The following is a 26826-nucleotide window of genomic DNA, read 5'->3' on the forward strand; positions in this document are numbered from 1 at the left end:
ATTTTTGTCTGTTTGGTGTTTTCTGCAACCTTTTGCCTACTTAATCAAACGGTTCAATAATTGATTCCTGGTGTTAAAGTGGTGTGACGTAACTAAGTGGATTTACCTCTACTTTTATATAGTTACTCATGAATGTTAAGCGTAAGGTTTTACATAAAAAAACAAGATAGGGGATGAGCTGATCAAACAATACAATCCTTTTTTTAATTGTCAGTCAGTCTTATTTATGTTTCTTTTTTAAAATCTCCCTTATGTTAGTCCTCCAAAAAGACGGCCATTTGCAAATACAAAAAGTTCACTATTGTACTAAAAACTACATTTAACTCAAAATAAAAGTATATTTCCTACATTTTATACTGAAAATACAAGTTGTTTTCCTTTAAAACTATAAATCCATTTAAACCAGTTTGACCTTATGGATCATAAAACATTGACAAAACTCTGTTTGTTGGGTTGTATCTGCTTCATAGTGAGACATAATCCGGTTATGATGAAACGCCTGAGGCCTAATCCAAATAGTTGATGACAGCCCAGATGTGACGTCAGAGCACTGATCCTGAACCAGTGCGTGGCAGCAGACTGGGCCGGACCAGCAGGAAGAAGACTACATCTGGATTTGAAGGGAATAATGTCGGATTACACGAGGCTCCTGAAGTGTCTCTCTTCCTGCTGTGCATTTACAGAGAAATAGCTGGAGTTTCTCGAAGCTCCACCGGGGATTTACGAGTGTGGGAAGTGTGGAGGCAGGAGTTGACACGCAAATCTTCACCATGGATCAATCCGTCGCAATTCAAGAAACTTTGGAAAGGAAAGAAAACTGCATTATAGTATCCTTTGCAAAGTTCCCGTGCTGTTTTATGGATTTGAAACACTTCAAATGAAGGATTTCCTGCTTCAAATTGAATTGAAAGAATATCAGAGCTCTGGGAGAGGTTTGTCAGATTAGGGCGCTGCTACTCGGTTGACATCTATTTATAGTTGGCCACAACCTCACCGTGATTTCAATCCGGGCTGTGCATTCACACTGTACGATTTTATAGTGTGTGTGGGTTTAGTCGGGTGTGATTTCCCAGGGATTTGTGCCAATGTATGTAGTGAGACCTTTCAGCCACAAGATGCCACTTTGTTTCACCAGCTGCTGCTTTTCATAATGTAAAGGTAGTGGTGAAGCAAGTAGGGGTAGTAATTCACTTTCAGTAAACCTAAAAAATAATTATTAAAAATGACTCATTACAAGTCAAATGTAATGGATTCATACATTTGATGAAGTCCTTGTATTATCATGAATATTATCAACAATTAAAAGTACTTTTTTGCAGCAGAAAATGCTATATTCTGCTTTTTGATTATTATTAATAAGCACAAACATGTAAACAGCAATGTAATGCTGCATCTGGTGGAGGGGAAGCTAATCTTAACAATTTTCTTTAGAAGTCAAATTTCACCGATCTTTTATAAACTGTTGATGTAATATGTAAATGATCATTTGCAAAGTAACTACAGCCATCAGATAAAAAGTGGGGTTAAAAAGTACAATATTTCTCTATGAAAATTAAGGAATAAGTATGAAATGGAAATACTCAATTAAAAGCACCACTTACTGTAAGAAAACACATTTAAAATGTTTGCCATTGTACAGAAAGAAATGAGTGAAAACGAAAAAATTAGAAGTAGTTCATATTTTCTGATGAAATATTAAAGGTGCCACTGAAGAAACACAAGAACATGTTTCCACATTATCCTTAACTAAACTGTAAACATGCTGTCCAATGCGATGTCTTTTTTGATAACGTTACAGAGAGCAGACTGCTGGGATTGGTGGAGTCTACAAAAGAGCATGCGTAAGTCTTAAAAATATATGGTGCACATTAGCTGCAATATGGCTCCTGTATATTATTCAAAGCCATGTAGGCTAATTGTGTAAGGAGAGGGAGTGACTGTATCATGCACTCAACAACACAAACTGACACTAGGGCTGCTCGATTATGGCAAAAATCATAATCTCGATTATTTGGGTCAATAATTGATATCACGATTATTAAAAACGATTATCCATTTACTTTGAAAACATCAATTTATTGGAGAGAAAAATTGTGAACAGTATGTTTTTAACAGTTGATTACCTTAAACCAGGGGTGTCATACTAAAATACACAGTGGGCCAAAATAAATAAATCTGTGCTAGCCGAGGGCCGGACTGGTTCAATGTTTATTGTAAAACTGAAATGAAGTTATTGCACATATTAAACCTGGAACTAACAAAGCTTAAATTATTGCCTATAAAAACAACATTAAACATTAAATTATCAGTTGCATTCATTTCTTATGGCTCTATCTGCAGCTTTTCCGGAATCATTTCTTATGATTACATTTTCCCACAGGCCAACAACAGCTTAACAAAAACAATTTCCCTCAAAGAAAAACCAAACATGCCCAGAAGGAAACATCCATTGAACTCAGTGTGCTGCTCTGTGATGCTAGTTCAAGCAGATACTTGGCATCTCATCTTGGATGCAAGTTCATCAATGTTTGGGCTCAGGCTCTGAGCTGAGGAGATCCTCAGGATTGAGTGAAGGTGCAATATACCGGCGGGCCAGATCTAATAGTAATTAGAAATTATTCTGCGGGCCGAAATTAAATCCACCAAGGGCCTGATTTGGCCCCCGGGCCTTGAGTTTGACACATCTAAACTTTAAGTATAATTCAACAGAAAAACCAATAAAAAAATTATTTATTTGAAAAAGATGTAATAATAAAAAAATAATCGATTTATTTCGATTGCGTTGTTTTCGTAATCGTTGCAAGCCATAATCGTAATTGCGATTAAAATACGATTAATTGAGCAGCCCTAACTGACACAATGACCAGTGAGTTGCATCAGCCTCTATAACAAACTGATTATGAAAAGGGAAGCATTTATTGCCACGTCGCAAGCCTGTACTGTAGTGGTTTTAATTGCATTCTAATAAAGCTGTCTTTTTGTCTTGTCCACCCCTGCATGTGCATCACACTGCCATATAATTCCTGTTGTCATATTTTGTAGAATCTTTATTTATACCCATCGAAGGATGGCTATTACTGCTGATGACGTGTCGCTGGAGGACATCATACCCATCTCCCTCGACTTTGCTGTTGTGGAGGGTGAGCTGCTTCTCTATGTTGTACTTTATTGCAGATAATAATGCGTTCTCTAAATAGCTATGGGTTCTAGTGATATAATTACAGTCGTTTCTCAGAAGTGCCCTCGCACACATTTCTCACCCTTCACTCTTTTTTTAGTTTCTTCACCAGAGGAACTTGCGGTCGTGGGTGAGTCCATTTTGCTTTGAATCATAATGTGCTAAATTACTGATCCACAGAAGGAAACTGAACATGGTATTTACTCCTTTGTTCTTCATCTGATTTCTAGGTGCTGATACTAGAGTGAGAGTAAGCTACCAGGAGGAGGAATTAGAGCTCCGACTTCCTTTTGGGTCCCACTCCCGGCTCTTCCTGAGTGAGGTCAACAGGGCGTGGAGTGGTAGGTCAGCCCTCAGAGATGTGGGATATTTTCACAGGATGTCCTGCTGTAATTGCTTCAAAGCCTTTGAAAATATCCATGAAGTTAAAAAAAAAATGCCCTGAAACTGTTCAAATAGTACATTTACGTGAACCCTCCCCTTTTTGCATACATTTGGGTTTGGTGGTTCATATCTTAAGATTTTATTTTCGAAACAATGTAATAATAAATGTTATTTCTATAGCGCTTTTCTTGAACCCAAAGACGCTTTACATTTGGGACGGAGGGTAGACAAACAAAACAAAAAAGCAGTAAGGGGAAGTTGGTTGAGAGGGGGGGGGGCATTGTATGGCATGTAGGAGGCATCCATGAGTGAAGAAGTACAAATAATCTGCTCTAACCATCTGTTTATAAACCTGCTCAGCCAGTCTTCATCTGCCCTGTGTTGACATTGTGTTATATAAAACCTTTATTTAAAGTTGATTGGAAAACTCATTTAAAAGCGGTACACAGAAATATGTCTGAGGCGGATGATAACTATGTTGAACTTGTGCCAATTTTAGAAGCACTAACAGGTTTGGTTACTTCATCTGTCAGTTACTTTATGTTGGACATGACACATGTCTGGATGGTGTGTGGAGCATTTGTTGGCAATGGCAGAAAATGAGAACAGTTTAAACAGAACATGTACCTTTTATTGTTATGCTTCTCTTGAACACCTTTTTCCTTTCTTTACTCTGTTCCTCTGAATGGAATTGGTTCGGCGGTTAACAGACAGTCTGTTTTGTTAGGGGAGTGTCACTTTTGCCACTAGCTCACTATTTTTCACAGTGGAAACTACACATGAGCACAGAGGAAGACTGATTTGTGTTTTGTGGTGACCACACTGTGTTAATCTGGTGAGGCAGACCAGGGATGGAAATATGAAATGACCTGACACCTGTTGTTCTTAAAAAGAAGAGTGTGGGAAGTGGTAAAGTTACGCAGATAAAAGCGTCCTGTCACTTGGATTTAAATGTAAAGCACTAGAATACAAATTGGGGAAATGGTCTCACAACCTCAAAGTAAGACCCAGATGTAAGAGCAAGAAATATAAATCCTTTAAATTGAGTAAATGAATAAACACTCTTGTTTAAACCATTAATTATTCTGTTATTGTTGCTATACCTTCTGTACTTTAGCCTGAAAACAAAGCAGGAGTTCCGATATGGTTCTTGTTGTATTGTTCACTCACAAAGTGTCTCTATGTCTGTCTTTCTTTAGATGTTTGCAAGTCGACCACACAGGCACCCAGGTTCGAGTGGATCAGCAAGTACCACAAAAACACCAGAGGCCAGGGAGTTGTCAAACAGGCCCCCTCTCTCCTCGGCTCAACACTCACTCAACTCAACGAGCACAAGAAAACAGGTTTGTCATCTTGTTTTTATTTGCAGAATTTCATTTCCTATCAAACTTCAATTATTTGGAATAGGCCTAACAGTGCAGTGGATAACAGGAGATAGTTATTTGTATTACTTAAGTGCTGGCTCTTTTTTGGCATAGATAGCCTCACAGATAAAAGTCTATATCAAAGGGTTGCAAGATATCCCCGGCGGTTTTGCAAGTACCACTTCCCTTAAATGCAGTTGGCCCAACCTATGTACTGTATGAGCTGACTCATACAGCCATGTGGAGAAAGACGATAGTCACACATTAAGTTAGATTTGTTTTAGCAGAAAATTCAGTTATTATGACTCCATTCAATTTAGCTATGGTGATAGTGAGCCAGCATGTAAAACAGCATAGCCGGGACAAAACTAAATGCAGTGCACTTATTATGAATGTTTAATAATTCGTTTTCTGCTATTACATGCTAACATTTCTTCCTGAAAAGTAAGTTATTAAGTTTCTGGATTATACAATAGGCCTTCCTACAACAACAAATCAAAAATACAACATAATGATTTGAGTTATAAGTAAATACATTTATACAGGTAGGTTCTAAGGTTTTGAGGTTGAAATGTGGCACAGACTATACTAAACTGTAAAAAGGGAAGGGAGATTTTTTCCAGAACGTAGACAGCAAATTGTGCATTGTTTTTACAATTACAACATTAAGTTGCCAGGCAAAGTAAGTACCTTCTAACCATAAAGATATAAAATAATTTACACAAAAAAGGCAACCTCATGTAAAACATCTGCAACAATATTCCAAATAAGGACACCTTTATTGTTGTGAAAGGTCTCATTTGTATGTGGAAAGTCCATGTCACACAATTTACATGCAATATACTTGCATGCTAGATTAGACCAATGCAGTTTATAAAGTGCATGATTATGATGCATATATAATAATGGAACAAAAACAAATCTAATGTTTATGATATGCAAATCTTATCATCAAGCTAGTCCTAAAAGACTGTAAATGTAACCATTTATTTGTCTACTTGAAGTGCATGAGTTTAATTTCCTGATGTGATGAAGCATTTTCCGGTCGCATTTTCTGCATAGTAGATTATTGTTTGTTCAGACCATGGTCCAGCCTCCTGTGTCTCTGCAGCAGGGGAAGCTAAACTCCTCCTACAACGTTAGCATGGGCAGGTCTGACACAAAGTGGACATTGCTCTTCTGCTCAGAATGCGTGGGAGCGGTGCATGGAGATGTCTAGGATAATGAAAGACTCTGGTATGAAAACTATTCTTTACACTGTTGTTCGAGGTGCTGAAACGAAACGCCATCGGACTACTCTGAAGCATTCAGTATATGCTAATGAACAAGCTTCCCAGCAAATGCTAACGAGTAGCATCGATGGTAGTTCGTCCTAAATAAGCTAATTTGAGCCATATTAGCTTAAGAGCCAAGCGGAATATGGTTTAGTTTTGACCAGTTTCTATTATCTGTTTACTCGATATGAAGCTACCGGGAATGTTAGCCAGTGAAGGCGGTTGTTACATTCATAACTTAAGAGCTAATGCGGTTAAATGGTCATGGTGTTGCTATGTGAAAATGACACACCTGTTGTGGTTGGTGGTGCAATAACGTGTTTTAGTGACACGGAATTGTGTCATTAAGTGAGTCGTTGTTTGTGTCGTGGTGCTTGTGCAGTGTGCTTTTTTATTTAGTTTGGTGATGGACTTTCTCTTGTGGTTCATCCTCTAAGATAACTTAAGCCAGCTCAAATCAGTTGTCTGTAAACTTTCTTCCTACTGCCCTTTCAATGAGAAGCAGGTTTTTTAATTACTGTCTACTCACACGTTAGAAAAGTCTCTCTGTCATTCAGCTGCATATTATCCTAGCGTATAATTGACAAGATCAGGGGTGGAAGAAGTACTCAGATCGTGTACTTATGTAAAGGTAGAAATTCCAAAGTGTATGAATACTCTGTTAGAACAAGTCCTTAATTCAAACATGTAACTCAAGTTCAAAAGTATTAGCATCAACATTTACCAACAAAGTATCAACAGTAAAAGTACTCATTATGCAGATTTCAGAATAATATGTATTATATGTTTTGATTATGATTATTGATGTATTAATGTGTTGTGCAAGTTGGTAAAGGAGCAGCTAGTTTTAATCACGTTGTATTCTGCAGGGTAGCTTGTTGGGGTATAACTAAAGTCTTATTTAAGTGTTGATTATTGTACATAATTTGCAAGAGCAAAGTATTCAAAGGTACTACATAAATGTAGTGGAGTAAAAATACAATATGTACCTTTTGAATTGTAGGAGTGGAAGTACAAAGTAGCATACACTGGAAATACCGAAGTAAAGTACCTTAAAGTGTTACTCAAGTACAGTTCTTTAGTGAATGTATTTTGATCAAAGATGAATGAGATGAGAAAAAATACAAAAAAGGTTAATCATCAGTGAAATTACCTATAGTTTTAAATCATGAGGGGAAGTCATGCAAAGTTGAACTTTGTGCAGATGCAGTAAAGCTATGACTGTTTTAATACTGAGAAGCCTGAGGCCTGATACAATTTGACATTTATGCTGACTTGTGATCAACCGCAGATAGAGACATTGGCGTGTGAAATTGCAGTTGGTCGGACTTCATGCAGCTTGGTGGTTGAAAGTTTAGTAAAGCTCATTAGCTGTTAAAGAACACTAAAGCATGAGCAGGAATGTAAAATATGCCTTAAAGGTCCCATGTCATGGCCATTTCTACTGATCATATTTCCATTGTTGAGGTATACTAGAATAGATTTATATTGTTCAATGTTCCAAACTCACATTGGTTTCTCAAACAGCATCTCTATATAGTATGTGTATTCACCAGGTATTCACTCTCTGTCCTAAACGGCTTGTTGGAGCTCCTGCCCCCCCTCCCTGTGAGCCCAGTGTGCTCTGATTGGTCGGGACGTTGCGAGGCTCGTTGCTCACTGAGCTGGCTTACTGGTGTGGTTTCCGTGTCGGCGATACAGCGGGACAGCGCAAAACTCATCCTGAGCACACACAAACACTCACAGCCGAAGTAAAAACAATAAGTGTGGCTTGATATTGAGTAAGAAAAAGGTTTATAAATGCTGTGAGAATGGGTCTGCGGAGAGCATTTCTCCGCCATCCCAACTCGTCTATTACCAACCAGGGGACTCCCTGTTAGTTAAAAATGTACGCTAAAGGTCCCCACCCCTCCTGGTGTGTGAGGTGCTCTGCGAATTGGTCCATTTTGGTTCCGGGAACCACATGACGTCATGCGGTTCCCGGAAGAAACAAATGGAAAAAGAGAAATCTCCAACGAGGCGTTCTGGGGCAGCATAGAGACATAGAGCATAGACAGGTCTTTTCTGTGTTAGAGTTTTACTCGCTACAGGGTGTACTTTGAGGGTTTTTGACTCTGCAGACCGTTTACATGCAGAAAAACATGCATGACATGGGCCCTTTCAAATAACCCAAGCTTCACTCAAAACCCTAGGGGGGTTATTCAGGTTGCAAGAAACGGTGGTTATATTCAATAACAGGGTGCATGCAGCAGGGAACAGTCACTCACTAGTGTATTTCAAAACCCCAAAAGTTATATTCACGATCTGAGAGATTTTCTGATAATAACAACCATTTGTAAATTCAAGACAAGCCTCAAGATTTATTTTATGTCTTATTTGCCAGTCAGTTTGTATTGTTTCATCCAGAAGCTCAGTTTTATTTTAATCTCAGTGTACTGTACTATGAGGTTAGCAACGCAAAAAGCAGAAGAGGATAAACTTGGTCTATAATAGTTTATGGTTTAGCCAACAGGAGTCCTTGCAATCCAAGAGTTGGGGTTATTGATACTATTATTTTTTCATATTTTACCTGAGAACTCTTCAGTAAGACAGGTGTGTTTGGTGTGGGTGCATACGGAGATGTTCACCATCTGGATGAAGTATTGCTATGCACAGTCAAGTATTTCACAGTTTGCTGGCGATCAAACAACGGGCCATGTTCTTTCCCTTTCCCTTTTCAAGCAAATGCCAAAGATGCTGGTTTGGAATAAAATGTCAAGCGTTCCCTCTAGGATTATAAAAGTGGTGCTTATTTTGGACCTTGCACACCCTAACCTTGTTTTGGTTCTAGATTCTCTTTTTTTCATTTTCACACCAAATGAAACAAAGGACGTAAGCATTTCTGACAGGTTGAAGTTTTCTCAGAACTTGAACACACAAGCCAACGCTTTTGTTTTTCGTAGTAAAGTTTGAATGATGAGAACATCCCTTTTGTATTCTTGTTAGAAAAAGGCTCAGACTTGAGTGTTGCTCGACACAGCCTTGATGAAAAGCCTTTCTTACAGAAGTTGGGCTGATGGACAAAGCTTTGTCAGTCAGAATATTTTAACTTGAATTTGCATTCTTGAAAAGCATTTGTTAAAGGATTTTCCCAATAACCTTTGTTTCACATATTTATTTCCTTTCCCTTTTATGTATTTACCTCAGTGCCCTCGTTTTGTAAATTGTTGTATATTTATTTTAGCAATAGTACTGTTGATATCCATGTCTAGTCACTTAAAGTCAGTGTATTAGAGCCGCAGGGTTAAATGCAGGGTTCGTACGGGTGCTGGAAATGCTTGAAATGTTATGAGGTGTTTTCAAGGTTTGAAAAGTGCTTGAATTTTGGGAATGGTGCTTGAATTTGGGATAAAGTGCTTGAAATTGTAAATACTGTACTTTGCTTTTTAGATTAAAGGTAAATAAAGAGGTCGGAGCGTGCTTAAGTGTTGTGACCTGTGTTGTGACCTGCAAGTGTTTGTGTTACGTGTGACCTGGGCATTCTGATGAGAGTGATAGATGACAGTGTGCCAGGAGGTTGCAGTTTCAACGAGCGTTGGCTAGCAGAAGACAAATACAAGCCATGGCTAAAACGAGGGTCAAGCCCACGAGTAGCCTCCTGCCCTAAAAAAATAATTTCAGTTGTTCACGATGCGAGAGTCTGCACTGACGAGCCACATGAAAGGTACGCCGTAGTAGAGCATTTTAGATTAGGCTAACGTTGCATGTTACATTTGTTTAAGCTAACGTTAGCGAGCTGAATAGCGAACTCGATGAGGGATAATAATAATAATTGCAGGGGACAATCATTTCAGAGGAGCGTACCTATGTTAATATGTGCGTTACAGTCGCCATCCTGTGGTGTTCAGAGGATGAAGCACTCACTGTTGTAATTCAACCCAGTCTCACGGTATTTCGTGTTATAGTCACGAAATATAATCTATTGATTCGACACAGAACGATTTTAAAAGCAATGTATTTCTACTGGTAGTATGTTTCGTGCCTAAACCAAATGTGACTTTCTCTTTCGAAATCAGTCACATTGACCCGAAGACACATTTTCGTTTGTATTACTGGTCTAAGGGAAGCTCGCGTTGTGTGTGTGTGGTGTGTGTGTGTGTGTGTGTGTGTGTGTGTGTGTGTGTGTGTGTGTGTGTGTGTGTGTGTGTGTGTGGTGTGTGTGTGTGTGTGTGTGTGTGTGTGTGTGTGTGTGTGTGTGTGTGTGTGTGTGTGTGTGGGTGTGTGTGGTGTGTGTGTGTGTGTGTGTGTGTGTGTGGTGTGTGTGTGTGTGTGTGTGTGTGTGTGTGTGTGTGTGTGTGTGTGTGTGTGTGTGTGTGTGTGTGTGTGTGTGTGTGTGTGTGTGTGTGTGTGTGTGTGTGTGGTGTGTGTGTGTGTGTGTGTGTGTGTGTGTGGTGTGTGTGTGTGATGTGTGTGTGTGTGTGTGTGTGTGTGTGTGTGTGTGTGTGTGTGTGTGTGTGTGTGTGTGTGTGTGTGTGTGTGTGTGTGTGTGTGTGTGTGTGTGTGTGTGTGTGTGTGTGTGTGTGTGTGTGTGTGTGTGTGTGTGTGTGTGTGTGTGTGTGTGTGTGTGTGTGTGTGTGTGTGTGTGTGTGTGTGTGTGTGTGTACCGGGGAAACACTCACAAGAAACACCGGTGTTGCAGTATAACTTGAGTCATGACAACTGGCGACATTCTATTATTTTCGTCATAGGAGTCCGGGGTGTGTACATTGAGGACCCATTGTTGACTTACCAGGAAATAAACATGACCCATTGTTGACTTACCAGGAAATAAACATGTCGATCGCCTCGTTTGTCGTTTACGTTCATCTTTTGCTATATCTGCCTTCCTACTTATACTGCAACACCGGCTGTTGTTATGCTTCTAGCATTTACATGTAGAAAACCTAAAGCTTTACGAGAGCAGAAGTCAGGGAAACTCTTGTCATTGTGACAAAGATTGACATCAGGACACAGGTCAGAACTAGGGCTACATACAATAGAAGGTCCAGGATGAACATGCACATTGCCCGATATCATCAGTAGTAATACAATCAGAGCACGGCCAAGAGCTAGCAGTGAGTCACAATGCCTAGTTTGTTTTGTGCGCACATTGACAGTGGAATGTAGCGTATTCATCTTGTGTAGAGACCTCATAATCACACATGATAGTAGTGGCGGCTAATAACGCAAGGAAAAAGCAGTACAGTTTGGGGTTAGCCATTGTTAGTCCAGTGAAGGTAGGAAGCAGCACTCACCCAGAGGTCAACAGTCCTTGGTTGTCCAAGTCCTTGGTTGTTTATAGCATAAAGAACATCTGATTTAATGTGAGGTAGGGAACTAATCATTTGAGTATATAAATATGTAATTTACAACAGCTGTCAGATGCTTGAAAAGCTTGAAAAGTGCTTGAATTTGACTTTGGAAAAGGTGTAAGAACCCTGTAAATGTTGCTCACAAACTGGAAAGAGAGTCAAGCTGGCTTTCAGTTTTCCAAATAGTCATGTTATAAAAAGATTACCAACGTAAAAGCCTGTTGTGTATCTCGTATTCTGGTCAGGTGCACTCTTAATGTGGCACGTTATAACTTCGTAGAGTTTAATTTCCTGCTCAGAAACCAGGGCTTCCCTTTCAGAGCAGCCAGCTGTGTTCCCTGCCAAGCTGCAGGAGACAGGGGCCATGCTGTCTCATACCTCACACCCGTCCATTAAATCAGCTACTTGGGATGCATTAACTGTAACCAACTGCAAAAGGCAGAGTCGATTGACCACGACAATTTAAACCTGTCTTTGCCCTTTTATGGCCGACTTATGTGTTGGATGTTTTTATTCTGAGTGATTATTAGTTAGTGTTCTCCCTATCAGTTGAAAAAAGTGTTTGCTCAGGGTTGAGTTCTTCTTTCTCATTAGAGTGATTCGTCCCAGGCTGTCAATACCTGGGGCTGAGTTTAAGATAATGTTGATGGGAAGGACTCCCTACAGCTGGCACGACGCTTTGACAGTCTTAACTCGCAACCGGCAAAGAATTGGGATCAACGTGCAGGAAGTTCTGATGGACGAAAAAGCTGTGCTACAGCTGACCTTTTACCTTAATGATCTGATAAACATTTGAAACGAATGAAAAAATGAATTTTCCTTTTCGCTCCTTCTCTTCCCGAACAGAGAAACCATCAGACCAAAAGGGATCTTTAGAAAGGGACAAAGGGTCTTCTAACAGTGGCACGCAGAAGTCCAGAGCATATTCCAACCAAGAGAGGTAAGGCCTTTTTATTTATTCACATGTGCGAGCGCTCAAGACAACATTTCTTTACACAACTATGTTTTTTTACATTATGGTTGACTCATATTATTATCCCCTCCATATTTACCTTTGTTCGCTACCACTGACTTTCTCTATACATCCATGGCCATTTCCCTGCTGGGATAGTCTTTAAAGCCTCTTTCAAAACGACTTTTCATTAACGCTCCCCGGAGTCCTGTCAATGCTTGTATTTTTTTACATTTAATACAAGTACTTATAGAAACCCTTAATTTAAGGGGATCTCAGGCTGTGGCAGGCCTATACATGTTTATTTGCGCAGTGTAGATACTCAGCAAATGTTAAACAAACGGTAATGGTCTTCTTTGGGTTCTTGTTTCCAATGTTTAAATTAAATATCTTTTGATTGACTCGTATGTTATTGCCTAGTATGACTTTGTTTTGTTTCAGTGTGTCACTTTGCCTTGAATTAAGATCTGTCCCAACATGTTTTGCCTATTTTTGTATGTTTAAAAGTAGTAGGGAAACCTACCAGTTCTGCTTGGCAGGCGTTTTTTGGTTTCTTTGAAGGTACTTCAAAAATTACTTCATCTTAATTCAGTGTGAAGTGCCTCCATGTGTCCCCAGTGTCCTGTTCTTTTGGACTGAGCGGGCCCCAGATCTCACATCCATATAAAGATCTTGGTACATTTCCATAATCCAAAATGTTTGCCCAGATTCTAATAGAGAGGTTACGTTTTAAAACGTGTTTATTTTCTTTACATAATCCATGTTTACCTGTATAGCTGTCTTTATTGGTACATGACCTCCTGCTGTAGATCCGTGAATTGGGGACAAACTCAAAACCTTGCTCCATATCACAACTGGAGCTCAAACACTTCACATTGTGCCTCTATAATATTACTCAAAAAAAGCTTAAAAGTTTACTTTTGAAGATTAAAGCCTTAAACGTATACTATGTTGTTAGTAAGTGAAGTATGAGTGCGTAAAAAAGCAGAATTATGTTGATTTGATCACTTACCACACACACTGCGTACTTGCCTGGCAGCAGCTGAAGATGAGTTTAATTTATTTAAAGTTGTCAAAGTGCAAATTTGCTCACTTCAGTACCTGAAAACTATTGCTGCCACTTTTAAGATGAATGCTTTTATATGCTTATGTAAGATGGATTTTAGTTGCAGCTTTTCCCTGGAAGATTACAGGGTTGGGTCACATTACATTTCTTCCTCACCCCTCAGCTTCATTCCACATTGGCAACATGGAAATAGAGCTTTACTTCATAGATTGAGTTCTTTTTATCACTGCGAGGCTCTACTGTACATTAGGCTGGTAGTCTGGAGCAGAGTGAAATGCTTTCTGCTTTGTCATGATTTTATTTCCAGCTTTTTAGGGAAACTATTGCTTGATGCAGTAAGGTTAGCATGTAACTGTTCACATTAGGGTACGTGAGATGACAGCAGCCTGATAATATTCCCCTGTTTCTATCTTGGTCTGTCTCAGCTCCGCGCCTCACTGCTCTCTCTTCTCTCTCTTCTCTCCTGGTGTTCAGTCAGGGCCTCTCCAGTCGGGAGGACCGGGATGACCTGGTGCGCTCCTCCAGCCACACCACGTCCAACAAAGCACAGATACTCGCCATGCCGCAGTTCGGCCTGCGCGACAACCTCATCAAGTGTGAGCTGATGAAGAATGAGGACATTTACACTTACCTACAGAACTTCAGGTAATTTAACAACTTGTTTTGAATGTGTTACATAAACATACATGTGCTTGGTTCAGGCATGTGGGTGGAAAACAATGTGGTCTTTGTTCTTCTTACTTATTATAGAAATGAATATACTGTAGAAGACTTGACAATTGTATTAAGGGTTGTTTTTGTGTCTATCAAGCGTAAAAAAAATAACAATGTCGATGTTTAGCTATGGTGTTGTTACTGCCTCCTGCTGGTAAAACAGTGCCTAATGTTTACTTGCACACAAAAATTTAGCAAAGAATAAACAACAATTATAGATTTAATTGGAATGAAACAAGGAATCTTAGAGACGTTTTAAACTCTGTTATAACTCAATAGGGGGATACTGTATAAATGCTATTTAATGTAAAAGGTAAGAGCTGGGAATATCAAGGAGCCTTTTGTGTGGCGTTGGCAGCATGTCGGCTCAGTGGGTGATGCCCAGAAGTTTCCATGTTTTGTTCCAACATTGCTTTCTGGGTGTAATTTGCATGCTGGGTACACGTTTCCCCTGGCTGTTTTGATTTCCTCCCACACACCAGACATGAAGCTCATGATAATTGTGGTCTTTAAATTGTGTGTATGTGTGAACCTGAATGTGCTTGTGTTAGACAAGTGAGTGTGTTGCAACATCTCTAATACCTCATTCACACCAACGGTGTTTCAGGGCCGCTTCGGAGCTGGAGCTTGAAAAGCACCGGGTTTTCCTCTAAACACCGCAGCGGAGCAGCCTCTTGGCTCCGGAATCCTGTTCGTTTCAAGCACCAACAAATTGTCCGGCTAGAGCAAAAGCACTGCATACGTCACGCTAACGTCGAGGCGGGGGCAGGGGCAGGGGCAGGGGCGGGATCAACTCCTGAACAACAACAAAAAGCTGGCGTTTTATCCAGTTTGTACAACGATGGAGAAACTTAACAAGCAGCAGTGGTTCACTGAAGAGACCAGCTACCTACTGGGAATCTGGTCTTCCGAAGAGGTACAGAGGAAGCTGGAGCACAATCGGCCATTGTTGTTGTTGTTGTCGGTGTGAGCTGTGAGGGGTTTCCGCGCGGTTTGGCTTTATGAAGCAGGCAAGCAATCATGACGCAAACGATGACGCAATGACGCAGCACCAGTCGGACTCTGGGCGGTGTGAAAAGAGCCGGAGCTAAACCGAAGAACCGGTTCTGAACCTGAAAAGCTCTAGCACGGAGCTTGAACCGGAGTTGCGTTGGTGTGAATGAGGTGTAAGGTGCTTGTAGTGCTCCTGTCCCCGCATGACCCTTAAGGCAATACACAGAAGAAATGACGCATTGTGTGCTGTTTGTCTTATAATCCTGAAAAGTCGGAAAAAGCTAAGTTTTGATTTGACATTGTGGAATCACGTGCATTGCCTGCTTTCCTTATATTGCAGTACATACTGAAAATACAGCACTCCCTAGACTATGATATAAAACATCTTCAGCCTCTTTCAAGCTAAGGGAGGTGCCATTTGGGCAGAAAGGGTTTTACTGTGCCATGGTAGTCAGCACAAAATAAAGAGCTCTTGCGCAGCAGTATGAACAGCAGCTGCCTGAATGTCAGAGAAGAGGGCTATTGAATGCAAGAAGGCTGATCTTTAATGTAGAGAATACATCTCAATGGGGAGGTAAATGAAAAGGTCACAATTTCGGTGCTTTTCCAAGTCCCTTATGTTTAAGTGAGGCTGCTCAGAGGTCTCTTTTTGTTCTATACTGTTGCCTTGCAGTGTAGACAGCTCCTCTGTTAAGCTGTTTATTAGTGCAAGTGTCTAGGTATTGAAATCAAAAGTGTTTATAACCGCTACATACAAAAGGGCTGTGAAAAGTAGTCCTAAATATGAGGATAGCAATTAGCAACACACATATTCATACTGTTTCTCCTGGAAGACAATCATAGTGTTGCATTTGGTCATACACAGGAAAAGGCATAGATAGTTCTGGCAACATTTAAAAAGAAAACCGAGATCTTCAAACCCTAGTTCCTTGTAGAAGTTGGTCTGAATGTTCTTTCATCATTCGTTTGAGAAAGTTACAGATATGGTTGCATCCAGCCATCAGACAGGGCTTTCGGAGCTATTCACTTATCCAACAAGCAGTTCTGACTGAGTAAACTTTGCTGAAAAAGGTAGGCTCATTTATCCTTCATAAAGTATATTCTTGAGATGAGCAATGCAGTAAAGCACCAAGGGGTCTAAACAGAGATTGAGGTCATTGTTTCTCTATTTAAATCTCCCCTGATTTAAAATAAACAACAGACAGGCTTTGCTACAATCCGTAACCATCTGGAGATTCAACTCAAAATAGTGTGCAATCAAACTGTGGCTTTGTAACAGGGTGTCCGCTGGATCTTAAAAAGTATTAAAAGTTGATCAATCAATTTAGCGAAAATTAGGACTATTAAAAAGTATTAAACGGCATTTTCCAAGGTATTACATTTTGTAGCTTGTTTTCAATAAGTCTATAAATGGTCCAAAGAGGTTGTATTCTACAGTCTGCCTGAATGTAATCCTTGCGTAGGTGTGCAGTGTGATTCTGTGTAGTTTATTTATGGCATCCCGTTGGATTTGACGTCATCTGAACAGGACATCGTACGCTCATGCTCATAGCGCGCGAAGGTCCGTTTACGCCGGTTGTTAAACAACATCGTTATGGGGAAATGCAAGTTTGCGTCCAAATGGTTGGAGGATAAGGAGGAAGGACAATCAATACTGTATATAGTGAATGTGAGGTAAAGTGTGTCGCCAAGGTAACCGGTTAGAACTCTAAGTGGCGATGAGGTCTTAAAATGTATGGAAAGGGTCTTAAAAAAGGTCTTCAAAGGTATTACATTTGACTTCAGGATTCTTGCATATACCCTGGTATTCCTCTCCTTTGTGCTTACTTCTCACCCCTTCCCATTCTGTTTCAGTTTTTTTCTCGGCACATACAATGTGAACGGACAGACACCGAAGGAAAGCCTCTTTCCTTGGCTGAACTGCACCTCAGACCCTCCTGACATTTACTGCGTGGGGTAAGTCACATCCACCCTGCGGGAGAATAGCCTTTCAATTCTCCCCTTAATCCCATTACACAGACAGATACCCATACTGCTCACACCTCTGAATGTACCATTGAACTGGTGAACGTGCCCACCCACAGCTCGGTGTTTAATCCTGCCTACGTTTCAGTTTGCTACTTTTATGTGAAACAGTTTTAAGAGTAACAAAAACGTTGTCCTTCTTGATAGTTTTCAGGAGCTTGACCTCAGCAAAGAGGCTTTCTTCTTCAACGACACTCCCAAAGAGCTGGAGTGGACGAAGGCCGTGTCCGAGGCCTTGCATCCAGATGCCAAGTATGCCTTAGTAAGAAAAACCTTTTTTAAATTCATTTTTATCCTTCCTGAAATATTTGTATAGTTATTTCTATTGATACTCAATGTCACTGAGGGATTGCTCAACTGGGTAAAACTAGTTTAAACTTGTGCACTCAACAACAACGGCGGTATTTACTTGCAATACCATTTGTTTACAACAAAAACAATGGCTACTCGGTCAAAAACTGTGTGCTCACCCCAGCCCCAATCACTGCCACCTGGTGAGCTCACTTGTATACAACATATACGTATTGTTGTGGTATAAGAGTTATTAACCACACGTTTTTAGACTGGGACTGTATATATTTGCTCCAAAGCTTGTTAGACCTTTCTTAAAATGGGCGCTGGTAACATATTTTTTCTTTGATTGTGTTACAATGAACTGGCAGATGGCTCATGCAACGTCTGCCTGTGGCTTTAGTAACTGCTTAAATGAACAGTGTACCATTAGATTATGCAGAATGTTAGACAGGGGCTTTGTAAAGCCTTGTCATTTCTTCCTTTATTAGCTTTCATCTACTTCCCTTTTCTCAGAGTGCTGAATCTCGCTTTTAGCTTCCTCCTTTCTTGGCCATTACAGGATGTCTTTAAGTCACGTAGGGGGTCTAAAGATAACATTTCTTCATTCACTCTCAATGCTCTAAATGAAGGATGCATGGCTGATCTGTAACTGACACTGTATAGTTCAGGAAGCCAAAGAAATAGCTTTTTACCTTCAAGTTTGAATTATGATTTGTCTAGGTTTGACAGGGAGGGAGGCTTACCAAACTATTTGTGCTTCCCCCTATGCACAGCTGCTTCGATTCTGAGAAGTGCTGTTTGTTTCTGTTTTCTGGAGATAAGATTAAGATGCTGATTTAAGCAGCAAAAAACTGTATTCCAGCACTTGCCTTGTGTGGCTCTACTGCCTGCGCATTAAAGGAAATTACCCAGCAAAGTCTGCATTTCAATGTGTATATGTTCCCTTTCCTGTATACAAATGACATTTTTGCTTCATCTTCTCCAGGTGAAGTTGGTGCGTCTGGTCGGCATCATGCTGATCTTCTATGTGAAGAATGAGCATGCGGCGTTCATCTCTGATGTGGAGGCTGAGACAGTAGGCACAGGCATCATGGGGAGGATGGTAAGGACTGCATTTGAAGGGCTTATTCTTTAAGGTCCCCATGTTGTGAATATTATAATATTTACATTCTGATCTGGGAGTTGTTGAGCAGCTATGATCCGAGAGAGTCCATGCTTCAGGTGTCCCTCATCTCCATCTCTTTCCCCTGTTGCTGCTTATTGAATCACTTTTATCTTCATCAGAGATTTCATAAAAGCTTTTTATTCTTGGAGACTTTCAAACCAAGTTTCAATATCAGTTTTAGCAACCTCCCTGGTTTTGTCTTCATGAAAAGGTCTTCCATTGCCATTGCCATATAAATGCATTAGTTATAACCAGTGTTTCCACCAGACCAGGGCTGAGAGGGCGTCCACCCCGAGAGCGGGAGGTGTGACGTCATGTCACGTGACTTGAATTTTGACTTGAGCCATCCCTTTATAGATACTATCTCTTTACGTATTAGTGATGGGAATTCCGGCTCTTTTTAGTGAGCCGGATCATTTGGCTCTGCTCACTAAGAAGAGCCGGCTCTTTCGGCTCCCAAACGACGCCCTCGGTTCGAGTTCAGGGCGTTCCGAGCTGATTAGAGAGGCGAAGTCCCTCCCCTTCCGGGGACCTCCATGGGACCTTATTTCGGAAAAATCATGCATTGAAGTCAATGGAGAGAGAAAGATTATCTTCTGATCCCGTTTGAATTGTGCAACGAATTACACATATGATGTTTGTCAATTTAAAAGATAATTTTGCAAGTCAAAAAAATTCAAATGTTTTGTAAAACTGTGAAGTAACACATTTTTTGTGTGAAGCGCTCAATGAACTACAACTCTGGTCTTGCACACGTCACCAACACCAAGATGGTCGTCATGTTGGCACATTTCACCTCTTTCTTTCAGAATGAGGCGAAAAGTATTAAAAGAGGTGAAAATCACTCAAAGTCTGGGCATGTTGAGAACTGTGCACACAAGGGGAGTTAGTCGGTTCTGTAAGAGCCAGCATGCGGGACCGGCTATACAAGGTTTCGGTGAGTAACACGAGTGTAATGTGTAACGTTAATGTACGCAACTCTGGGATTTGTAGTCTTTCTAGTTGCGTATTTTTCATAGTCTTATATTTCAACAGTTTTACGACAAACTGACTTTTTTGACATGGAAATGATTTTTAAGATTGACAAACATCATATGTGTAATTCATGGCACAATTCAAACGGGATCAAAAGATAAGTTTTCTCTCTCCATTGACTTCAATACATCATTTTGCACAAATAAGGTCTCATGGGGCGGAAGTAGATGGGCGTGACTTCGCCACTCTATAAGGGCGTCAAATGATGGCATGACGCCCCCCTGGCGGAAACGCTGGTTATAACACACAAGTAGTGTGGCAATCCTATCAACAGTAGCTTCACACATTAACACCAGGTTATTCAAGCAAACGAGCGAAGCAGAGAACAAACATTGGGATAACACAATGACTGTGTTGTTTCTCTGTAGGTAAATAGCACTCTTTATTCTGCTGTAATGACAAACATTCAAATCTTGTCTGCTTCCTCCTTTTACCTGTTTGCATACACTTTAACTCCTCCTGCAGAATAGATATATCTTGTTTTATGTGCGGCCATGCTTAGCAGTCCCTGCAGTGCAGAGCTGTTTGGTAACCAGTGAAGCCTTTGTAATGTTGCTTTGCACCACAAACCATCTAAAGCATGCTAAGTGTGTGCTTGATTTGGAATATAGAAAACTTAACTTCATAGAGACTAAAACATTGTGTTTGTCTAAATCATTTCTCAGGATTTAGATTATGTTGCTCACTTTATTCTGACTAAATGTCTCTTTCCCCCTCTAAATGTCTCATTGATCTGCAGGGAAATAAGGGTGCTGTGTCCATCCGTTTTCGCTTCCACAACTCTGATATCTGCGTGGTCAACTCTCACTTAGCTGCCCACATCGAAGAATACGAGAGACGTAATCAAGACTACAAGGACATCTGCAGTCGTCTCCAGTTTCGCCAGCTCGACCCCAATCAGCCTCCACTCACTATCATGAAGCACGAGTATGAAACCAATGAACTATTACAGACTTAGTGTCGTCATATGCATTAAATGTGATCATAAAAATGCTTTTGCTTTAAATCCACATGTTTGTATACAAGTGTTAGAGTAGTATGTTATTTGTGTTGTAGTTGAATGAGATCTTGCACATTTATATCCAACTGTGACAATTTTGTTATACATATTTAACTTTTTTTAATGTCTGTCTCTCTTCCTCAGTGTGATTTTATGGATTGGCGACCTCAACTACAGAATCACTGAACTTGACGTCTCCAATGTGAAGGAGCTAATCAGTAACAAGGACTTTGAAACGCTGCACAATTATGATCAGGTAACGTAAAGGAGGGTCTCTTTATTCATGTTTATCAGCAGTGTGCGATACTTACCGGCTCTCTATACTTCTCAGCTCAAGAGGCAGATCGATGAGGAGGCCGTGTTTGTTGGCTTTGTGGAGGGAGACATTGATTTCCAGCCCACCTATAAATATGACACCGGCTCTGACTTGTGGGATACAAGGTAAAGTGATATGAAGGTCTGACTGTAAATGGCAGAATGCATATTTATAGTAGAGAACATTTATCACAGATATGTTCATACATCTCTCCATTTGTAAGTTCCACCAATGTCTGTTTTTCTCTTTGTTAAAACCACTTTTATTCGAGTATTCACACAAAGATTGGCACTAGAGGATCTCCCAGTGCCGTTATGATTGACATATGGGGTTCAGGGAGGAAAGCTCATATTGTAATGTAATGTAAATACAATACAAACGGGAAATAGCCTTTATATTTGTGCCCTGAAGCAATGTTAAAAAAAGTTTGCTTTACATGATTCACCTGTTAAACATATTAAAGGGGTTTCTCACTTTAAATCTTAAAAAATCAACAACATTAATGGGCACAGGCAGGAATAACAAATCTTTTTGGCACCCTGTTTTTAGGCTCTTAAGATTATCAGTAACTGTGCCTCATAGCTAATTCAGGAGTATAGTTGTCTGGTACCTTTTACTATTTGTATGTGCAAATAAACTTTAGAAAGTATGTAATGTTCACCGTATTGAGATACTTTAGTTTAGGTAATGCATAACGTTATAAACATGCTTGAGAATGAACACGTTTTGTTTCTTCTGCATTTAGTGAAAAATGCCGCGTGCCAGCATGGTGTGACCGTATCCTGTACAGAGGAAAGAACATCGTGCAAAAGCATTATCAGAGTCACATGGTTCTGAAGACCAGTGACCATAAACCAGTCAGCTCCCTGCTCCAGATCGGGGTTAGTGATTCAGCCTTCTACGTTGTTTCATCTTCAATTTCTTTCATTTTGTTTCTGTGGTGAGATAGATGTAGAATCCATATGAAATCAATAAATCAATAAAATGTCGCTTAATAGGCTTTTATTTTTTTTGCAAATGTCATATAGGGTATGACTTAAAGGTCATAAAACAGATATTTATGCTGCACTGTTACTCTGCCTCTTACATGTCTGTTTTTGTACTGTTCCCACAGATTAAGAGAGTAAATCCTGATGACTATAAGAGGACCTTTGAAGAGATTGTACGCAACATAGACAAAATGGAGAATGAATGTATTCCATCTGTAACCTTATCCAAGCGTGAGGTAAACATTTCACATCAATTCCCGTTTGATTACAGTGTTGTCAGTGCCGCTCTGATAAGCCCTGCACAATTCATTTGACTCCTCAAGTAAACTACCACTAATGAATGTGTGTATTGATTAAGGGCTGTTATCCTAATGGATACAGTTACATTACATGGAGTAGACTTGTTCTCTCGTGCCTCATGAACCCTTTCCTCTTCTCTCAGTTTCACTTTACAGATCTGAAATACATGCAGCACCAGGCCGAAACTTTGAGCCTCTTCAATGACGGGCAGGTCCCGTGTCAGTTTGAGTTTATCCAGAAACCCAATGAGTCCACATACTGCAAGGCCTGGCTCACGGCCAACCCCTCCAAAGGCTTCATTGCCAACGGTGAGTAGCACATAAGTACAGAGTTTCATCCCAGAGTCACATCTATTTTTCTGATCTACCATCTTTCAGTTTGCTGCCTTAAGGTTTGAGAAATGGTGAAGTACTTTATGAGCTGTGAGGCCAGATCTCTTTGGTTTTGAGTTACAATGGCAGGTTTTTGTCTTGCAAGATAAGTCATCACTAAATCAGGCATTTGGAGAAAAAAGTTTTAAATGCATTTTTTTTCTCTGGATAAATGAAGCATATATTCTTTGCTTCTCATCTCTCTGAGAGTTACTGTGTTGGGCACATAAAAAAGGCGCTGGGTAAATACAGAGCTCATGAACTATGAAGTACAACTCAGTATTTCAATTATCCTGGAATCAGGAGAGCGGTATGGTGGCTTTAGAGCAGGGGTGTCAAACTCAATTTCATCCCGGGCCACATCAGCATTATGGTTGTATGGTTTTATGGTTGGTCTCAAAGGACCGGTTGTCATTTTAATGATATATAAATATACATATGTAAATATATAATATATATTAAATAATGTATTATATTACATTGTTGGCCCTGCATTGGATTATTATCAGTTCTGGTAAAATCTTCCTAAATAACTACATCTGAAAGCAGAAGTCTAGGGCAAATAATTGAAAGTAAATATTCAACAATTACACCAATTGTATATTATATTCTTTGCAAGCTCTTGCGGGCCACATAAAATTAGGTCGCGGGCCGGATTTGGCCCCCGGGCCTTGAGTTTGACACCCCTGCTTTAGAGGATGTGGGTTAAACTCAAAAATAATTTACTAAGATAAAGATTCCATGTGACAATTAACTTAAGTCTTTGTTATTTAATAGCATCTTATAAATGAAACCATTTGTGAAATGGCAAGAAATAAATGACTTTGGGCCAGTAGATTTCCCGTTTATTTTCCCCTTTACATAAATGTGCATCTCTCTCGACCTCCAGGTGGGACTGTGGACATTGACTTTGAGGTTTTTGTAAACCGTTCAACCGCGCCTGAACTTAACTCTGGCCAGGAGCAGATTGAAGACATCCTGGTGCTCCACTTGGAGCGTGGAAAGGACTACTTCATTTCTATCTCAGGAAACTACCTGCCCAGCTGCTACGGTTCCTCCATCCATTCATTGTGTCAGCTAAAGGAGCCAATCCAGGACATGCCACAAGAGACTCTTCGAGAAATGGTTAGTGCTCCCGTGTCCAGAGCAGCGACGGTGTCCTTGGGTTGTCTTATAGGCCACAGCATAGTAGTTTAAATGTATTGGTAGTGCATGTTTGATTTTAAACTGTTGAATCCATTTTGATTGAACTGCTTCTCTTTGATCGGTTTGTTTTTAACATCAGGCGGAGAAGTCTGGAGATGGGAACGCTGAAAACACAGAAAAGCCTCTAGACATTCCTAAAGAACTGTGGATGATGGTGGATCACTTGTTCCGCAGTGCACTCAAACAGGTCAGAAAACAAAACAAAATGTTCTCCTTTTAATAAAATCAAAGAACACTATAGTCCGATTTGGTTCTTTTGGAGCATTTTTTTTGTATGCGGGGTTATATCCTTAAATTGAATTATGTTATAAGTCCACAAAAAAATTACAAAACAAATCGGAAGAAAAACTGATGCGTAGATCTTTGTTTTGAGTGGTCTTCATGTGGTTAATATAATTCATCTCCCTCATTTAAACATACCATTGTCCTTTCTAACCATTGTAATTAAGTCTATTGCAGCTACACTACACCTCAAAAACAAAGTTTGAATGTTTCTGTCCTCTATTTGCAGGAAGACATATTTCAGCAACCTGGGCTCCGGAGTGAATTTGCAGTGATAAGGGATTGCCTTGATACTGGCATACCAGATTCTCTTCGTATCCTTCAACACTGTTGCAGTCATTACTATCAATCGAAAACAGCCTTGTGTATGTGTATTACATTTGAACAGTGTAGCACAAAAGGGACATGGGTACTTCTGCCAAATTTAAAGCACTTGTTTTCTTATTCATGGTGAGGCTGGACTTTTTAAACGAATGGAATGTAACAGTGTATTACACACTTTTTTTGCAGCTACACATTTAAAAAAATGCAGACTCTGCGCTAGTATTTTGTCCTTGACTCTGTATTGTCATGCAGCGGGCAGTAACCACTCGGTAGCAGAGGCCTTGCTTCTCTTCCTAGATGCCCTCCCGCAGCCTGTGGTTCCTTTCTCCTTTTACCAGCAGTGCCTAGAAAGCTGCTCCAATGCCAGTCAGTGTGAGAAAGTGAGTAAGACCTCATGTGGTTAATCTCTGATCACTATTTATCAAATATGTTAAATTATGCAAGTAAATCATTATCCTTTTTAAAAGATGCTTTTTCTGTCTTCAGATCATTTCCATGCTACCTCAGTGCCATAAAAATGTGTTCAACTATTTAGCTGCCTTTCTCCGTGAGCTGTTGAAGAATTCCACTAGCAATCGATTAGATGTCAACATCTTGGGTAAGAAAAGGAAGCGGGTCGCATTTCAGCGTCTTTCACTTGTGCGTGTGTTATTTTTGAGCTGATGCCTTTTGCTTTAGTCAACATGTTGAAAAAGTGAAGAGAAACTGACAAATAGGAAAGTGAAATGAATGAAAATCCTGTTTTTAAAGGGGACCTATCATGCAAAATGCACTTTTTGATGTATTTTATACATCAATATGTGTACCCGGTGTGTCAGGGAACTCACGCAGCGTCAGAAAATAAAACCCTCTCTCTTTTCCTCCGTACCCAAATCTCTAAAAACGGAGCTGATCCAGATTTGCGTCCGATATGACGTAATATCGGAAATGTGGACCCACGGCACTATCACAAAGTTGCTATCAGAAACAATGCCCGACTGTTTTGGACGTAATATGGTCGGTGTTTACATTAGCATCGCTAACACTCAGAGCTAACCTGTACTGGAGAGCATGTGTGTGAAGAAGCAGGAAATAAAAAGGAACTCACATTGTGGTATAACCGGCAAGAGAGAAATCCTTTGAGTTCCAAACTGTTTCAGACATAATCCTTGATAATCCATGATATGGCGTTTCATCACCGCAGAATTTAGTTGTAGCTGCCGGGTCCCGCATGAGCTCAGCCCCCTCCTTTTTTATTTCTCTTTTTTTTAAAGCTTTATACCCCAAATCAGCACTTTTGAAACAGGAAGTGAAATAGAGGGGTATGAGGCATGGCTAGAATGGGTGATCTGTTTGTTATTTTTAGCAAAACACTTCATAAACATGTTTTTTATATATATCTGAGACCTATGCTATTAAAAATAGCCTAAAAATAGCATGATAGGTGCACTTTAATATTATGTTTTGATTATGACTCAAGGACTGTTTGCACTAAATATGTTTTAATACTTAATAGTAAAACAATTAGTTTCTGTTAAATAGAATGTACGTTTACCTAACCTACCCAAAATAATGGTTGATTATGAAATAAACTATAGAACAAAATTAAATGGTGCAACATACATATGGTATTTTTATTTATTTATCTAATTAATAATGTATTACATCGACTTTCTTCATATCTCTCTCCACAAAAAAAAGAATCACTGCTAATCAAGATATTATATTCTGGGATGCAATATGAATAATTGTTTTTCTTTCTGCATAGCCACCATTTTTGCCTCCTTGCTCCTGAAGTCGCCTACGAAGCAGGATTTTGCAGAAAAGAGGAAGACTCAGGAGTTCTTCCAGCACTTCCTGGCCTAAGGCTCCTCCTAGATGGAGGACTTCTCCTTCTTGCCCTTCACGCTGAAGCTGAACACTACAAATTGTACAGTCCCGTATTGAAATAACAATGGAATAATTTCTTATATTCTTAGATATAGATATCTATAATTATTGTAAGTGACGGGTCTTATCTGATATAAGCTTGTTTCACAGATGGCAATGTTTGTGATATGTTGGCACAAAGTAAAATGTATATCTGGCAAATCTGTAGAGACCTAACCTTTTTTTATTTGTATTTTTTATTTAAAAAAGAATGTGTATTTGAATGTTTCTGATTTCAACAGCATATTGTTTTATATATACATTTTTTGAAAACAATGTCTGTGTCTGGTGATTTTTTCAGCAATAGAGAACACTAAAATAATAGGTTTAGTTATTTCATAAGGTGTATTTGTCTG

General features: G+C 39.8%; 1 protein-coding gene across 2 annotated transcripts; it reads left to right on the plus strand.

Moving 5' to 3' along the window:
* The first annotated feature begins 561 nt into the window (after positions 1-561).
* inpp5b (inositol polyphosphate-5-phosphatase B) lies at positions 562-26746 on the plus strand. 2 transcript variants are annotated; one of them, XM_034233220.1, is made up of 23 exons: positions 562-827; positions 1762-1841; positions 3043-3140; positions 3279-3308; positions 3409-3519; positions 4762-4905; positions 12377-12470; positions 14023-14193; positions 17110-17211; positions 17428-17542; positions 18560-18676; positions 20514-20701; positions 20919-21030; positions 21106-21215; positions 21836-21971; positions 22205-22315; positions 22522-22687; positions 23640-23875; positions 24036-24143; positions 24468-24552; positions 24815-24942; positions 25049-25160; positions 26310-26746. In XM_034233220.1, exons 1-23 carry the CDS (start codon positions 771-773, stop codon positions 26405-26407), a joined length of 2709 nt encoding a protein of 902 aa, XP_034089111.1. In that variant the 5' UTR covers positions 562-770; the 3' UTR covers positions 26408-26746. The 2 variants fall into 2 exon arrangements, with proteins under 2 accessions (XP_034089111.1, XP_034089121.1); XM_034233230.1 differs by lacking the exons at positions 562-827; positions 1762-1841; positions 3043-3140; ... (1 more) ...; positions 3409-3519; positions 4762-4905 and adding an exon at positions 6046-6162.
* Positions 26747-26826: the final 80 nt, after the last annotated feature.

Source organism: Gymnodraco acuticeps, unplaced genomic scaffold, assembly GCF_902827175.1.
Source record: "Gymnodraco acuticeps unplaced genomic scaffold, fGymAcu1.1, whole genome shotgun sequence".
Lineage (NCBI taxonomy): Eukaryota > Metazoa > Chordata > Actinopteri > Perciformes > Bathydraconidae > Gymnodraco > Gymnodraco acuticeps.

Bases quoted from the DNA above. Each gene is read 5' to 3' on its own strand.
- inpp5b (XM_034233220.1), top strand. From the start codon at position 771: ATGGATCAATCCGTCGCAATTCAAGAAACTTTGGAAAGGAAAGAAAAC. The intron at 828-1,761 runs GTATCCTTTGCA...AACTGTAAACAT, and splicing joins GGAAAGAAAACTGCATTATA to GCTGTCCAATGCGATGTCTT. The intron at 24,553-24,814 runs GTATCCTTCAAC...ATTGTCATGCAG, and splicing joins TGGCATACCAGATTCTCTTC to CGGGCAGTAACCACTCGGTA.